We start from the raw sequence: 17,529 nt of genomic DNA, 5'->3' as shown, positions 1-17,529 counted from the left end.
GTGACCTGCCAATTCAAGTAATATGTCAGTATGCCAGCCAACTCAAACAGCTCAGTTGTTGCTTTAATGTGGCAAATGGTCTGACAAGCATAAGCAACGGAAATAAACTTGTTTTCCAATCATCAACAACCTGAAAAAATGCCAACATTTACAATTAGCCCTTTTGTATGAATGAACTCATTGATTTGATTTCTTCAATCTCATAAAGATACATAAAAGGCTGAATTAGGTTAATGAAATTATGACATATGAGAATTGTCAGCGCTCCAATAACCACAGTGTTAGACAGAAAAAACACCTATTAGGACGCTTCGAGGACATCCGCCCACCCTTTCACAATAAGCACGCTTATTGATACTGATGTTAACGAGGTGCTTGGCCACATTCAGCATGCAATTACATTAACTAATGAAGCTAAGGCAGTGTCGTACAGGGACGCTGATGAGCAGAGCAGAGGGGTGAGCTCTTATTCAATGGGTCCGTTGTTCACTCTGGAAGCCCCTATCAACCAATCACACATTAAAGACTGTTAGGGAGGTTTATGCTCTAACGAGGTAACCTCTTGTCAAGCTATTGGTTATTAATTTTCCAGACTTCAGCGTTCCCCGTCCTTTGACAGTTCAGCATTATTAACCATTGGTATAATTGCTCTTTGTCGGAGGGATTCCCAGTCATCCAAACAAGGCCCTTAAAACCATGATCAAAAGAGTCACTACATCCCTCGTAACACACTTTATGACCTTCCCCTCCTTAAACCATTATCAAACCAGTTTTACTGTTAATGGGAACAGTTAGGATGTACACACTAAAAAACAGTGCCAGGAGTTTGTTGCATTCCCAGTGCGTTATCACACTGCTTTCAATCCTAAAAACTGCAGACGGTCAGCTTAAATGGGAGGGGATTTTCATCCTTTCATCATTTAGAAATGGCATAACTTTTGTACATAGTCAATCGCTTTAATGGTACTAAAATAATTTGTAAAATTGGCTTCACAGCTGTAACTTAAGGCAGGTGTGTTGGTTTTTTATCACTAGGGCATACACAAGAGAGCTGTCAATGTCTAGTCTTGATTCTAGGCCTTTGGAGTCGGTTGCTGGTGTTTGACAATGTGAGGACCAAAGAAGTGCAAGTCAAGCTGGCCGGCCATGATGCAGATCAATCAGAATAAATTGGTCAGAGATGTAGCCAAAACATAAGGTGTGCCAAATCAACTGTTTTTTTTTTTTTCATTTATCCATGCATGTACCAAAGAAGCACTGGCTAGCTCAACAATGCCAAATAACCTGCAAAAATGCAGAAGAAAAAACCAACTGATTCACAGAACATTCTCCTGGCGATAGGCATGGATAATGTGCCAGCCAATAACATTCACAGAAGATTTGACCAACCAAACTACAGAGGCAGGAAAGACCAAAAACAGGATGGGCTAAACCAGTTGTTCTCAAACCTGTGTTAGGGACCCACAGCCTTTCCCTGTGCTAGATGTATCCCAGAACTAACACGCCTGAATCAACTGCCAACAGCAGTGCTGGGTGGCTTAATTTAGATGAGCTAGTTCAGAGCTACAGAACACAATTTCAGACATTTAAATTTTTTTATTGTCTAGTTGCTTGCACAAGTCATATACTGTAATGGCCGAACATACAAAAATACTATATACTTCAAAACTTTCCCAAAATAAACTACACAACCATCTCATGTTGTTGAGGTCTGTAAAAGCATACCAATGCTAAAAGGCTGTGTACTCCTACAAATTTCCTCGAAATGTGTGGTCCGTACAACACAAGGCAAAACAATGTGAGAGGAGTAAGTGTCCACACGCCTTCCAAGTTTCAATGCACCTTAATAGGTCACAGAAGAGTCAATAAGGTTCTTCTCTTCAGCTCACCAAGCGGTCTTGTTGATGAAGCACACATTAGTTTGGAATACAACCCCAAATCTGTATTGTCACAAAATTACTGTTGTTTACACAATACATTTTTTTTTATAAATAGCTCAACTGATCTGGAAGACATGGTTTCAAAGCTCACTTTACATGTATTTAAACATAGGCTAATTTTGTTCAGAACATCGCAGAGTACGATGCAATTTAATAGCTCATCTCTTCACAGACACTTTGGGAAGAGACAATACAGGCTGTTGGCAGCACAGGCTGCTCTGAATGGAAAGGTGTCCAATCCCGTAGTCGATGGCTGTATCTAATAAACTGACCACTGGCTGTATATATAAATTGGTTTGAAGTGTTTCATAACATGCTTACATCAATGTTTTGAGGGCCCTATGGAAGAAAACAACAGAAAACGACCATTTGATGTCTTAAGTTCATAACAATACTTAAACCACATCATAAGATCACTTTCGAGGTCTGGGAGAGAAAAATCTGTAATGTAATTTTTGCTTTAGATGCCCTTTAATTCAAGAGCGCACTTGTGAGACATTTGTTTGGTTAGCAGTTTTCTGTAGCACTTATGTAATTGCAGAGTTGCCACTAGATTGGCGATCATGATATCATTCTGCCTGGTAGACAGGGTACTTTGTAGTTAACATTTAATGAAGATGTTTCAGGCAAAGCCCTTTTATCTAGAACTAGACAGTTATCACAGTAACTTCATTGTTAACGTCTAGTGGTGGGCAAAACAACACACCGCAAACAAGGGGCAGCTCCATTGCCCTGTCAGGCAGTTTAAGGAAAACACAAATACCTAATTCAGCTTTTAATGTCTTGTGATTAAATATGACATAGATGTCAATAAACCTTTCTGTCAGCGCTCGCCACATCAGACTTTACAGAGCCGGTTTTAACATTGGTGGTCCTGTGGTAACACGCCCATCACCATTAACATATACGACTTCCTTATCACATAGTCCATCATCCACCGTATCTTTGTTGAAGTGCAATTTCAATTCCCACTCAACAAACAATCCACTTGGCAGCAGAATTCAGAAATGACCCTAATCGTAGAGAAGCAGCCAGAGTCAAATATAAAAGCTGATTAAGCAAAGGGGTTAGTGAAAGGAGGAAAAAAATGATGACTGTAAACAAATCCTCCTGTAAGAGGTGCTGCCCAGCATATTGTTTATGTTGTCGATGTAAAGTTCAATCTCTGACATACTTCTAAAAGGTACAAACTCTACATATTTTATACAAAGACTGTATGATACAAAACATACACATAAGCTGTAAATTAAACACTTATTTTTGGATCCATCAAATAACCTGGCAGTGCTCAACTTTGAGATCACAACAACACAAAATTTGAATTACCTGGGATTTAAAATTATAAATTGACATCTTTATTTAAATTATTAATTGATATATAGTAGTCACTCCAGATAATGGTGCATATGCGTTTCTGGAAAGGCCCATGTGTGGGTTTCTCTGGCACAGGCCAAATCTTACCACCCTCCAGTTTAGAGTCAGAAAGTAACTTTCAAAAAGAAATGCACAGAAATGTGTCAAAACGAAAGTGTTTCTCTAGCAGCGTGTAGTCAAGCATGCTGCCCCCCCTTCTCTTCTCACTCCAAATAACATCTCATTAAAACACAATAGGACGATGCCGTGATCACGTCTCCAGGAAAATAAAGACGCATTTCGTCTTTCATTTTAATGATGTGTAAAATATATATACACACATGACTCTGTTCACATGGCTATTTGAGCAACTTTGATTAGGGCCTTAGTTTTTAAATAGATAATGTCAGCTGAGTCAACCAAATCTTACTGTCGTGCTGGACAATTGAGCCATATTGATTATGAACTAATCTTGGCAGCGCCCTGAGAACTGGCTTTGCTAAGCTGTTGTCTAACTAGTAATCTTGAAGTTAGAACCTGGTGTTTTGTCTTCTAAGGTCACAACAGAGAAGTAGTTGGTTAGTTTACCTGAGGACGGAGTGGAAATACCTGAGGCTTTCTGTCTGGACCTGGACAGTCTATGTGTCCTGCTGCCTCTCACCCTGCTCTTTCCCTGGGTCTGGCTTTGTCCCTGGGTCTGGCCCTGGGTCACTTCTTTCCCTTCATCCTGCCCATTGTCCTCCTGTTTCAGAGTATCTTGCTGTTCCTGCCCCTGCTCCTTGTCATTACTCCCTATCCACGTCCTACACCCCTGCTGTCTGTCCTGGTCCACACTAGCACAATCTCTACTGGTTGAGGGAGCGGGAGTGCCTTCCCTCGGGTCTTTCCCAGTCCCCTCGCTGAGTCGCTGCCCTGGGTCAAACAGGTCCTCAGAAAGCCCCTGTGGTGTTCCAGTGGTGAATACAGGGCTGGCTGCAACAGTAACCCCCTGCTTCACCATCATACCCTGCTTTGTCCCCAACAATGTCCTGGAGAGAGGATTCACCCCTTCTTCTTCTTCCTCCTCCTCCTCCTCATCAAACATCTCAGGGGTGAAGAACACACTTTGGTCTTCCTCTTCCTCGAGGAGGCTGGGATCATCCACTACTACAATGGGCTGTCTGGATTCACAACTGGCAGGGACCTCTACTGGTGAGAGGTCTAAAACTGGTCCCTGGTCCTGTCTTGGAGGGATCACTGCCAGGTCATTCTGTCTGTCACAGGCCTGCTGCCTTGGAGAGGGACGGTGCCCCACATGGTTCTCCTTCTCCTCTTCCTCCACAGAGTCAGACTGAGGAGGGTTGACGTGAGGACCCCCACGCCTGCCTTTTTCCCAGGCCTGGAAAATGGGGGACTTGAAGCGTGCAGAGCTCACAGGGGTGGATGCGAAAAGGTGGTGCAGCGGCCGTGGGGTGCTGGTGATAATAGGGGTCAGGGCCTTGGGGTCCATGTTTAAATGAATGGAGGGGTGTTTCTGGTCACCTGCCCGAAGAGAATACAGACGTTAGGGAATATCTTGGAAAAACATGCTGACAGAGCTGATGGAAGCAGTTTACAGGCGCTGACAGTAAATCGAGGACAGAACAGGTGAAATGCATTGAGAATGCCAACACTGGTCTCTCAGGAATCACAGAAGCTGGTTCCAGAAACAGCAGTGTAAACAGACACACATCGTCATTCTGGCTCTCATCTTGGCTAGTGAAGAGGGGCTACAGAACCCACCGACCATCTCATGCTCAATGTAACACAAACAATGGTCAGCAGGATTTAATCGAAAGCAACAGTCCAATATCTGGTCCTCGCACTGCTCACCTCACCCCATCCCAACCCAGCACAGCTCCAGTCAGACGTGGAGTGCTTACTAGTAATGAGACAAACTTGGGTATGGGCACAGACACCCTCCCCCAGCAACACTAAGGGCTAGTACAGCCTCTGGCTCCCCCCATCCTCCCACCACCAAAACACAATTGAGAGAACAATCTCAGCCTTGTAGCAACCTGGCGGACAATAGCATTAGAAACGTCCACCCGATTTGACCCACTGGCTTCATAGACTACGGATCCAATTCCGTCTCAGAAAGTTTTTTTAACTGATCCAGTTGAGGTCACAGAACCATACAAAACCCATTTTCTTGCTACATTTAATTTGTTTAGTTTGATATTAACAAGAGAATAGCCCTGTCAAACAGACCAGGGCAAGGTATCAAGTTAATGTTCCTTAAAATCGGACCCAATATGTTTAAACATAATAAAATAAATTAATCCCTACACAATCAACATTGGCCATAAGAAACTCTGGAAAGTGGAAACGGCAAAAGCTATGCTCGTCAGACATTCACTACCAGGACACAGAAAAACAAGATGGAAGCATGTTGGACTACAGTGTGGAATCATACGAACGTATGTTTCATTGGAAGTTAAACGTGTCTAGACAATGAGAACAACAGAAACATCTGTGTTTAGATTCTCTGTGTAGGTCACACTCTGCCAACCTGAGGAATGTCAAATGTTTACATTGACCATCTGGGTTCCTGGGGGAGATCTGTGCTACAGTAGGCAGACACAGCCTTCAAGGTATATGCCAGCTAGAAACCACCTTTACATTGAGATCAAGTTGAACGACGAAGCAACAAGTACTGTGACACTATTCGATAAACACATCGAACTGTTCTCTCACTCAAATCTGGACGGGTGCGTGCTTAACGAAAGTGAAACCTATATGAAAAAACAAATAGTGAGATCTCACTTACAGTTTTGAGATCATGCAGAGTAGAGGTATAGGGAGGTCTTTATTATCAAGAACCTTTATTATCAAAAAGCTCTCTAATTATCCACTGACACACCAATCAAACCTCTGAGAGTTGACCAACTTCCTCCACAGAACTTATTCAACAAAATGTCTATGTGTATATACATGAATATAAATATTACACCTGTGCTTCCTGCGGTCTCTGGATGAACCCAGGACCTGGGCACCTCCAGCTGGGTGTTGGGCGCTGAGGCCTGAGAGGCGGTGGTGTTGTGCACAGTGGCCCAGAGAAGGCTGTCTGTGCTGGGACTCTGACTGGGGTGACAGCTGGACAGCTCTTCCACTGTTACTGGAGACAGGCTGGCTGGAGGCATGATGTCAGTGCTGTTGAAGGGTTGACTCGCTGCTCCGTGGCGCTCTCCTGCCCCCTGCTGGCACTGGGAAAAGCATACTAGGGACTGCATGGCGGCGCCGAAGGTGTCGTGGTGTTTGACGAGGTTCCGCACCCACTTAGACAGACCTTCAGTTAATGATAAGACATGTCAGTGAAAGATCCTGACCATCTCAAATAGAAACTAATACGATGTTTATTTGCCTTATTCTTATCTAGCGCATTCTTACGTTGAAGAATGCGCTAGATATATTGTGGTACAATCACCTCCTATTGTCTAAGATATGAAACAGTACATCAAGTCACATAACTAGCACACTAACAGCAGAAATTAAAGCAGCACCTGAGATGTATCTATTGGGATTGTTTCCAAACCGTTCATCCACCAGAATGAGGGCTCCCCAGTCATTCTTGTGCCGGATACACCTGTGGAAAAGAGAAGGGAGTTACACATCTGGCCATAACAACCTTTTGTGGGTTGCCAGTGGAAGTTCCAGTTTTCATATGAAATGGAAATTGAGAGGTCTCTGATGCTGATTTAACACTGCTTAACTCTCTAAATGCCCTGGATTAGTTGAACAGGTGACTTGTATGTAGGGGCTCTAGATCCACACCAGCAATGTCAGGTTAACCGATACTGGACAAGATCTACCCTGTAAATGTGTTCTTCTTCCTTTCTTTCATTTTTAAAAGAGACATTTGTTTTGAGCCCCCAGAGAGGATAGGGACTAACCTGCCCAGAGCCTGGTTGAGGGCTCTGTAGGCCTGGATTTCATACCAACGGCTTCCTGACAGCAGACCTCTGGCTTTACAGTGCTGGTCGTTATACTTCATCTTGAGTTCCACCTGAACACACAAAGCAGCAATGGCACATGGAGAAAATTGGGAAAGTTACTGTAAACAGCAAGGTGAAAAACAAATGTCAACCTTGATACAAAAAAAAACACAGAAATATTTGCCAATTTATAACAAAATTAAAAACTTTACATATCGGATGTACATAAATATTAGCATCTCATGTGCACACTATTCAGTTCTTTGTAAAGCACCTCACACAGCTAAAAGTCTTCTTGGGTATAAGATATTCCCATTTTTCATTTTTAATAAAATGGCACATTTGTAAAAACTTGTTAGTGTATAGATTGATGGCAAATATATCTTGAACTTATAATCTATGCATTTAAAAGTCTGTAACACAAAATGATCTTCTGATGCCACTGATTTTGGCACGATGGACATATCATTAGTCACCTGACCCATGATAACAACAACCACAGCTATGATGCCTGTAGCAGCACTCAGATCCGCCAGGCAGCACCTATTAGTGGCTTGGAGAGGTTTCAGGCAGGGCGGTCCATGAAGAACTAATGTGATTAATGTGGGCTGTGGAGTGGGAAAGTGAACGGCAGACAGGCTTAGGGGGTAAAGACAACCTCATGTTAAAACACCAAGGTTGTTGTTGCCTGCCCTTACTGACATAACTGTTATGGAAGAGGCATAAAGGTGAAGCGGGGGAGAGAATGGAGGTAGGAGGGGTTTGCAACCGAAAAACAGGAAGGTGGCCCAGACGACATGAGCAACAAGCCATGCCACAAAAGCATCCACCTATCAATTTGCATCCATCCATCTCCCCTGGACTTTCAGAGTTAACCTTTTGGGATTGACAAGTGAAAAGTTCATACGGCGTCTGACGGGCAGGACATGCGGGGCAGATTGGTGAACGGAAATCTAACAGGGACTGACAGGCAGGTACCGTCTGCTGACAGCCCAGAGCGCCGCGACCCCGAGCACACAGGGACACGGCAGGTACACACTGTCATCCATTCCGATGTCTGTCATAGGCAGAGAGATGTGTCACATCACTAGACGTCACCGTGGCTTAGGTAGGACGAGTCTGTCCAGGCACACGCGGCCTGAGCGGTGAACCGGGTGAAAAGAGCACAGAGATTCTTTGTTAAATGCGCACAAAGAAACACAGAAAGCGCGCTAAAACCAGTCAAAAGAAACCGGCAGCGGCCTTCCCCTCTCGCTGCTGGCCAGCCAGGTGGAACCTCGTGTTACGAGGACTCACATGAGGCGCAGGCATGCGTCTGTATGGTGAGATAAGATGAAACTTTGAAATGGACTCCCGTTGGATTTAGATGACATCGGCAGCTCGGGGCCGCTGGCCTCCTCCCGTCTGAGACACCAGAGAGCTGGGAGCGTTTGCTTCTGAGACCTTCGTCACCAAGAGAAGGCCAGCGGCCCCGAGCTGCCGATGTCATCTAAATCCAACGGGAGTCCATTTCAAAGTCCAGGCCTTCACGTCACTGTACTATGTCAACACCAGATCTGGCATGACAGGCCGCATATGTGAAAAAGCCAATTCTCGCTGCTAGCGAATCTCCTCCTAAATGTGCAAGAAAGCACAAGCTAGAAATCATTAGTTAAAATGTCAGGAGATCGCTAGTGGCTCGCTTGCTTTGACCTTGTCCTCTTACAGCTACCTGTTCATCCTTAAAAACATACATTTGTCCAGCAGGCATGGTTTGCCGCTGAGTGGGTTTGTTTGTGCGTGGTGTGTGTGTGAGAGACTGTGCGTCTGTGACTGAGTGTCTGTGAGTAACTGTGCGTGTGAGTGTGTGTGTCATGTGAGTGCGCGTGTGTGCGTGCCCCTGGCAGTCGTGGCCATCCTGTGCATGTCACTGAGATTTCAGAGCGCTTCGTCTGCCTCATGTGGCAGATCTGACAGCTGAGTGCCTCGTCCTCGGAGCGTGGCCCTCTTTGAACACACACTCACAGGCACCTCACCAGCTCACAAACACGCCACCCCCACCCCCACCCACCACACTAACAATCCAAAGTATCTCCCATTCATCAACAGTGGACCTAAATTGTCTGGTCCTCCCCAATAAAGTATCAAAGCAGAGACACAAGGCTGCTATAAAATGGTGTTTGGTGTTTTAAAGCGTCTGCCGTGCTCCTCATTAAGCAAACAGAGATTCCATATCAGCTGTAAGTGCCTTTTATTGCCTGTTAACCCAGAGAATGGTTCCTCTGCAACACGCAGGACATAGCTGCTTATTATTAAACAGACCTGATCAGAAGAAAAAATATATATTTACTTTATGTATAAAGTAACATTCGATGGGCCCTAAATGCCAACCAGTCGTCCCGTGTTACACCAGGGAATAGGGTGTTATTTAGCAGAGTATTCCACGTGGAGGCCTGTTTACAGTGCACATTTGATGTCACGATAACAGGCCAGTAGACACAATGCTCCTGCTCTGTGCTTCAGGTAACAGCAGCGTTGCTGAGAGTGGAGCACGGTAGAGGCAGCGAAGGCAGGCATCCACACTACAATGCGTCTATACATGAGCTATGCTTGGGTACGTGCTTAATAAAGGAGTGTGGAGGAGGTCTTAATGCAGGGGGTAGAGGGAATTTGTGCACACACTGCACAGAAGACCCTAGAGTGGGTGTGAGAGTAGATGAGACAAGCATAGGCGTGTTCCTGTGCATGCGTGTTTAAACGTTTCCGGTAGAAAATGTGGCGCCGGACTTTTGACTGGCAGCATTTTAATTGAATATGCTCTGGGTGTGTAACCCATTAGGGTGTCCTCCAACAGTGTACAGAATGACAAATCACATTTTGATGATGGTAATTCATCTTAACATAATAGAAATGAGCCTGTATAGTAATAGCAAGAAGAGGAAAAAGGTATTACCTCAACAACTGTGCCCCCCCAACCAATATTTTGTTTTGTTTTTCAAATAAAATAAGGTCCAAAAGACAGCAATTACCAGCTAACCAGGAAAACTTGATTACTCAGATGTGTGCATTTCCATCTTGAATTCAACAGAATCCTTGAAATCTCTGCCACAGTCAGGGCAGCGTTGTGTTCATGTCCAGCCTACCTGTGGTTTCCTTCCTGCCTGCCCTTCTCAGATTCTTTTTAATGTAGCTGTCAGAACATCAACACGGACACACACTCAGTGACTTGGGTCTTAGTATTTAGTTTCATATCTTGACTCCTCTCCCCACGGACGGTAATGGGGTCCGTGTTCTGCCCCCTCGGACGGTAATGGGGTCAGCGTCCCGCCCCCTCTGAAGGTAACGGGGTCAGTGTTCCGCCCCCTCGGACGGTAACGGGGTCAGTGTTCTGTCCCCTCTGACGGTAACGGGGTCAGTGTTCTGTCCCCTCTGAAGGTAACGGGGTCAGTGTTCTGTCCCCTCTGAAGGTAACAGGGTCAGTGTTCCGTCCCCTCTGAAGGTAACGGGGTCACAGTTCCGTCCCCTCTGAAGGTAACGGGGTCAGCGTTCCGCCCCCTCGGACGGTAACGGGGTCAGTGTTCCGCCCCCTCGGACGGTAACGGGGTCAGTGTTCCGTCCCCTCTGACGGTAACGGGGTCAGTGTTCTGTCCCCTCTGAAGGTAACGGGGTCAGTGTTCTGTCCCCTCTGAAGGTAACGGGGTCAGTGTTCTGTCCCCTCTGAAGGTAACGGGGTCACAGTTCCGTCCCCTCTGAAGGTAACGGGGTCAGCGTTCCGCCCCCTCGGACGGTAACGGGGTCAGCGTTCCGCCCCCTCGGACGGTAAAGGGGTCAGCGTTCCGCCCCCTCGGACGGTAAAGGGGTCAGCGTTCCGCCCCCTCGGACGGTAAAGGGGTCAGCGTTCCGCCCCCTCGGACGGTAAAGGGGTCAGCGTTCCGCCCCCTCGGACGGTAAAGGGGTCAGCGTTCCGCCCCCTCGGACGGTAAAGGGGTCAGCGTTCCGCCCCCTCGGACGGTAAAGGGGTCAGCGTTCCGCCCCCTCGCACGGTAAAGGGGTCAGCGTTCCGCCCCCTCGCACGGTAAAGGGGTCAGCGTTCCGCCCCCTCGCACGGTAACGGGGTCAGCGTTCCGTCCCCTCTGAAGGTAACGGGGTCAGTGTTCCGTCCCCTCTGAAGGTAACGGGGTCAGCGTTCCGCCCCTTCTGATGGTAACGGGGTCAGTGTTCCGCCCCTTCTGACGGTAACGGGGTCAGTGTTCTGTCCCCTCTGAAGGTAACGGGTCAGTGTTCTGTCCCCTCTGAAGGTAACGGGGTCAGTGTTCTGCCCCCTCTGAAGGTAACGGGGTCAGTGTTCTGTCCCCTCTGAAGGTAACGGGGTCAGTGTTCTGCCCCCTCTGAAGGTAACGGGGTCAGTGTTCTGTCCCCTCTGAAGGTAACGGGGTCAGTGTTCTGTCCCCTCTGAAGGTAACAGGTTCAGTGTTCTGTTCCCTCTGACAGTAATGTAAAACATTTTCAGGTGTGACACTCGTTTTAACAAACTTCAGGAAAAAACATTACATGTGCTCTTATTTAACCAGTTAGCCATGCAGAAAAAGGGCAGTACTTTCTCACATATATGAAGGACCAAGGGAAACGGGAGAGAAGTGTATGTTCACTGACAATAAAAAGATAATTAAAAGCAGCTCACATGCCCGAAAAGGCTAGAGACCCCAGCTACTCAAAACGGATCCATTAGAACCTGAAACCTCTGCTTTGGGAATTCCTCTGGCTGTTACCTGCAAGTCTTTAATGTTGGGAAAGGGGATGCCAATGGTTACCACTGCTCTGGCATTGTCATCTGTGAAGTCCAGTCCTTCACTGACTTTCCCCCTACACACTGCCATCAACAGAGCTCCATCTGGGTGGGAGAACAGAATCAACATGAACCCAATCATCCACGGAATACAGGTACCCAACACTACCCCTGTCCCCGGTAGCCTCACCTCTGTTTGGGACTAGATTGTCCCAATCTCCCCGATAATCTTAAATGTCCCCACAAGTCTCCCCCCAGCGGGTCTCACCCCTATTGCCGGTAGTCATATCTCTGTCCCCAGTCTCACCTCTGTCTCCGGTAGCCTCTCCACTGATTCTGATGGCGTCGTAGTAGATCTGCAGCAGCTCATCAAAGTCTCCCTTCCCCCCTCCCCTAGGCTCCTTGATAACGGTCTTCCTCTCTTCCAGTTTATTCCAGAGGCCTGTGTTGGTCCAGCGATCACACAGCTTGTCCAACATCTATGGAAATGATATGCCAACCTTCAGATTATTCGCCCATTCATCAGGGCTTCAGATTATTGAATAAAATAATGGTTTGTGTTCAGAAAAACAATTTCCCTCAGAAAAGTAATAAGTGAAAACCAATTACAGCCCATTGAAACAAAGCTGCCTTTTTAACAGAACAGTTACAATAACAATGCAGTTTTGAGGTGCCTGCTTTGCTGCTAACTGAATAGGCTATAGTGGCAGTACTGCATGGTTTTTCAACTATAGCATGTCAGATACATAGACTATAAACAGCTGTAATTTGCTCAATATTTGCTGAGATTCTACTCTTTTAACATAGGCTACTAAACCTCTGTTTAACCTGTGGAACACTTAAAAATTGTTGAGCTATGACAATGCCAAAAAGGCATTTCTAGGGAGGTCATTCAGGCTACGTCTGTTTGGGGAGTTTTTTAAATTTTAAACTAATGTTTTTGCACATTTTTGTTTGAATCCAGTCCCAGTTTAGGCGGTTGGTTGTACTAACCAACTCAAAACGACACTAGCAGCTTCCAAAGTCAGCTACAGAAACAGTTGGAATGCAATAAACCCCAAACTGTATGTCGTGTGGTAGGAACACACACAGTGTCCTTAGGCATGTTGGGCACCATTGGTACAGATTAATGGTAAAGATGCTATACATTTTTATTTTTATTGTTGTTCAACAGCTTGATCTTACATGCAAAATACAAGAGAAATCGAACCTCCTTGTCCCTCCATAATAAAATCACTGTTGCTGCAGTTAGTGCAAAAAAGTCAGCATCTCTCCTGGGAGGAACATCGATCAAACAGCCCTCTCGCTAGGACTGTACTCATGTCTACACCGTAACGGACTCTATGCATGAATACACAATCAGAAAGCATCTCCACTGGCTTGGAAATGTGTTAGACAGGTCAAGTAGAAGTTCTCCCAAAAGGGCCAGATTTGGGAGTGACGGGCGGCAGGGCTCAAGCCAGGAGCTTAGGCTGCATTGTCATCTGACAGATACACAGATGTCAGAGACAGTGAGGTAGAGGGATAGATAGTCAAGGGAGTGATAGCGCTAAAGAGCCAAAAAGGAAGAGAGTCCTGTTAAAGTGATTGCTGGTTATTAAATGCTTGCAATGCAGATTTTGTGCCTCAGGACGCACAGTTTTAATTCATGAATTTGGACAATGCTAATAATGCTAATTCCAGGCCAGGACAGAGGTGAATAATGGGTTTTCAAGAACAACTCAGGGTAAGCAACATTTCACCCAAATACGAATCTAGGTCAAACTATCCCTATAAGTTGGTAGCGATACAGCATCTTTTGTGCATCACGTCTAAACCAGAGGAAACAGTTTATGTCACTAAAAAGCAAGTCTCCTGACTTGAATGGTATTTGTGCCACAAAAGCCACCTTTAAAAGCAAACCTGTGCTGTTTGCTATCATAGAGAACAGTAGAACACAAACTGAAACCCCCATAAGTTTTTAGCCAAGTAAATTATTTAGGACTAAACAAACTTCTGTCAACAGTAGGTAAGCTGTCACTCAAACAGCAAAAAGAAAAAAAGGCAGGTAGGGCAGTGAAATACTAGAAGAACATTACAGCAGTCCCTAGTCCGTCACAGCTAGGTGGCTATAGACTGCCTCTGGTTGTGAAACGAAGCACGGACAAATTTCATCAGGTCGCATCATTAAGCACCTCCACAAAACAATCAGCAGGGCAGGAAAACAGTTTGTCATCAATAAAACATGACGCATTTACAAAAGCCGCAGCGTTACATCGACAAAGGTAGTGTATTTCTGCTGCTTTCCTCGTCAACCACCAACACGACTCCACAAAACTGTTGGCCCCAAAGATTGCTTTCAGAGCCAATCCTGACTGACTACAGGTCAATAATTCATGTTATTTACTTCAGAATCAGACCCGCTGTGAGACAAACAGCCATGCTTGGGCAAGAGGAAAAGTGTGAAGAAGAGAAGAGGAAAAGGAAAGGCAGATGGAGGACACATGCAAAGCCCCCCCCCCCCCCCATCTAATTGACGGCCGGAGTCACTGCAGTCAGTGTCTTGGATTGTCGACAGAACTTTATACAGCCGGCGTTATTCATTTCTACCGTGGAACAGGGCACAACCCCATAACAAAAGGCCAGCCAAGACCGTTAAAACACACGGTATGCAAATGCTCCCCAAACAGGACCCTATTTCCCCTCGAGTGCACTACTTCTGATCAGAGGCTTTAAAAGTCATGACGGTCAGCAGCACACTACATGTAGGTGGTAGGATGCCATTTGAGACAAAGGAAGCAGCACAAAGAGTGCTTGTGTAGAGCTTGTTGTTTATATTCCCTGAGCTGTCATTTGTAAAGTCCTTAAAAAAAATAAAAAAATAAAAGCAGGAGGCGAAATCCAATCCAGTCAGTGTCCCTCTAGGAGGGAGCCCCTTGGCCTGTGGGAGGGCAGGGGTAATGGGCCCTAATGCTTTTATCTCTCAAACTCTAAGAGTAAACATCACTGGAGTGAGCCCAAATGGCAACCTATAGTACAGCGCACTGCGTTTCGCCAGGGCCCCACCAGAAGTGCACTTCATAGGGAATTGGGTGCTGTCCGGGACACACCAGTGCCCCAACCGACACTGCCATTTAATTACAAGCACATTGTCCATCATCATGACGAAGTGGTGCCGGGATCAAGGGGAGCGAGGAAAGATAAGGTGAGATGACGCACAGAAGAGGCGGAGGGACAGGGAGACAAGGAGGCAGACTGGCCAGGTCTAAGAGGGTAGAGGGAATGGTGAGGCAGGCAGACGCCTGAGAATCACACGGATCTGACCAAGGTATGACCCCACAGATAGATATTTACACAGCTGGGCCATTGATAGTGCGAACCGGGAGAACCCTCTGTGGCAGGGCACAGTCTTAGGCGTTGGTCATCTGTACTGATCTGATTACTCAAACACTGGATAAAAATCAGTTTGGCTACAATATGCTGTCATAATAATGAGGTTTGGGCAATGCTTAATGCAGTATCAGACAAATGCCTAAAATGTCTGTTAGTTTAATCGTGTAAAATCCAATGCTACAACTGGGTGAATAAAGACAAGAAAAAATATTGTAGAAAGACTTTGTCCTGGCAAAGTGCAAGGAAATCTTAAGTAATACAGCTTTGTGGTGGAGGAGCAGCAAGGCACAGTCTGTGCTTCATGACTAATTCAAGGTGGTGAATCCACAGGGCTCCACCATTCTGGTGCTGTTCTGCTGCTGCGCTACAGTCAAATGCCAGTGTGCACACTTGGCTAACGTCCTGGTGCACAAACACGACAGGAAGGACCCTTCCCTCCCCACTGAGAGGACACGCACACAAAACACAACAGAGAGCACACTCAAACACATCCAAGGAAGGACAGCAAGTCATTCGCCTTCAATAAGAACGGGTCCTTTCCTCATCTACAGCACTTGGAAATAAATAAGGAAACAACATGGGATGAAAGTTAGCCCCTCAGTGACAACGTACCACCCTCACCCAGCAGTCCTCCAGTAGGTCAGTGTCATAACACGAGGTCCCTGAGTAGCGGTCTGTCCAGGCAACAGCACCAAGACTGCAGTGTTTAGCCAGTCTCAGAGTAACCAACAGGCACAACAAACTGAATCATTTAATGTGCTGCCTGGTCACGGCAGTTAGTCTGCCGCTCGGCTTCTGCCCGCAAACCAAACGGGGCAGAGTGGGCTGGAGCTACGCTCGGTCGGACCTGGAGGGATTAGACAGTGGCGGCAACAAGAGTGCCACTCCGTCTGACAGAAATGTAAACTTCTCTCTTTCCAGCGGGTCCCATCTCTTTGTTACGGTCCCTGGTGTCAATAGGCTGTGAGGCGACACATCGCTGTCCTCCTAACACCCGTTAAATAATGGACAACAGTGGCATCAATGAAACATGGAGGCCCCCACCCCCCTGCCTGCTTCTACTGCTACGCCGGGAGACGTGTCGCGGCCTTCAATTATTCAGTGGTTAGACATCACAACAACCTAGCGACTACTGTCTTCTCCATCTGTCACCTTCATGCCTCAGGCTGTCTCCCTGCCCAAATGTCCACACCTCCAGAAGGAAGACTGTCAAAGTTTAGTGTTGAAGATTTTTTACGGTGTCTCCTTCGGGCCAGTCTCACCAGATGGGTTGGCCGTTATTGAGTACAGACCAGAAGTGTACGGCTCTGGTACCTAGACAGCAATGCCTAACTTTGACAGTCACCAGTCCGGAGATGAAACGTCTGGACACAGGAGATACATACAGGAGATACATACCGACGGACATGCGCACAAAACACAACGTAGACATGACAGCAGACCTTGACAGAGGAATAATGATGGCGCGTGGCTGGGAGACAGAGGGGCGCGTGTGTGTGTGTGCATGTGTGAGTGTGTGTGTGCGTGCCCCCAGCCCCATCGTCAGCCCCCGTCAGGTTTCAGGCGCCAGGGCAGATGCATCTTCACACAGACAGCAAGGCGACGTCACGCCTAATGGCCCTTATCTCAATCTGCTTTAAAAGCATCTTGCATTTCCCCGTGATCTTTTCACCTCTGAGAAAAAATAAATACAAGTTTTAATAAAAGCCACCTCTTCCCTCGCTACACCCCTCGGCCCAACCCCAGAAGCCCCATGATAAGTCGTGTCCCTCTCCTCTTGTGGTGTGGCCAGACAGCGAGGCGAGAGGGCAGGGGGGACTGCGCTTTTAATGGGCATTAACCGGGGGGCTGTTGAGACTCAAGTGCTACAAAACCACCGCTCCAGGAGGGCTCTGGGAGATGTCTGAGAGTGTAATGTCTCCGTGAGTGTGAGGACCACTACGACTGGGAGGGGGTGAGGGGTCAGAGACAGGGCTGTGTCTGAATGGTGGAGGTGAACACGTGTGTCTGTGTGTGTGGACATTGAACAGTGTGTTCTGGTGGTGGGTGTGTGTTCACAATGTCTGCTCGGAGGGCGTATCTGCCTGAGGCCAGAAGGACTCCATGTTGCGTGAGCCCTCTTGATAGGGATCAACCAGACACCACT

The 17,529-nt window shown here is 46.6% G+C and overlaps 1 protein-coding gene across 2 annotated transcripts in view; it reads right to left on the bottom strand.

Moving 5' to 3' along the window:
• Nucleotides 1-1,583: 1,583 nt before the first annotated feature.
• The window catches only part of brip1 (BRCA1 interacting protein C-terminal helicase 1), a 31,980-nt gene continuing 16,034 nt past the window's right edge, over nt 1,584-17,529 (bottom strand). For both annotated transcript variants that reach the window (XM_029120174.2, XM_029120175.2), the window contains exons 15-20: nt 12,319-12,490; nt 11,995-12,116; nt 7,205-7,317; nt 6,815-6,897; nt 6,265-6,600; nt 1,584-4,814 (exon numbers count right to left, since the gene is read on the bottom strand). In XM_029120174.2, coding sequence (XP_028976007.2) covers nt 3,805-4,814; nt 6,265-6,600; nt 6,815-6,897; nt 7,205-7,317; nt 11,995-12,116; nt 12,319-12,490 — 1,836 coding nt within the window. In that variant the 3' untranslated portion in view covers nt 1,584-3,804. The remainder of the gene's footprint in view (nt 4,815-6,264; nt 6,601-6,814; nt 6,898-7,204; nt 7,318-11,994; nt 12,117-12,318; nt 12,491-17,529) is intronic.

The sequence above is a fragment of the Esox lucius genome, chromosome 1, assembly GCF_011004845.1.
Source record: "Esox lucius isolate fEsoLuc1 chromosome 1, fEsoLuc1.pri, whole genome shotgun sequence".
Classification (NCBI taxonomy): domain Eukaryota; kingdom Metazoa; phylum Chordata; class Actinopteri; order Esociformes; family Esocidae; genus Esox; species Esox lucius.
The sequence above is the reverse complement of the archived record's forward strand: the minus strand, read 5'-3'. Positions and strand labels throughout refer to the sequence as shown.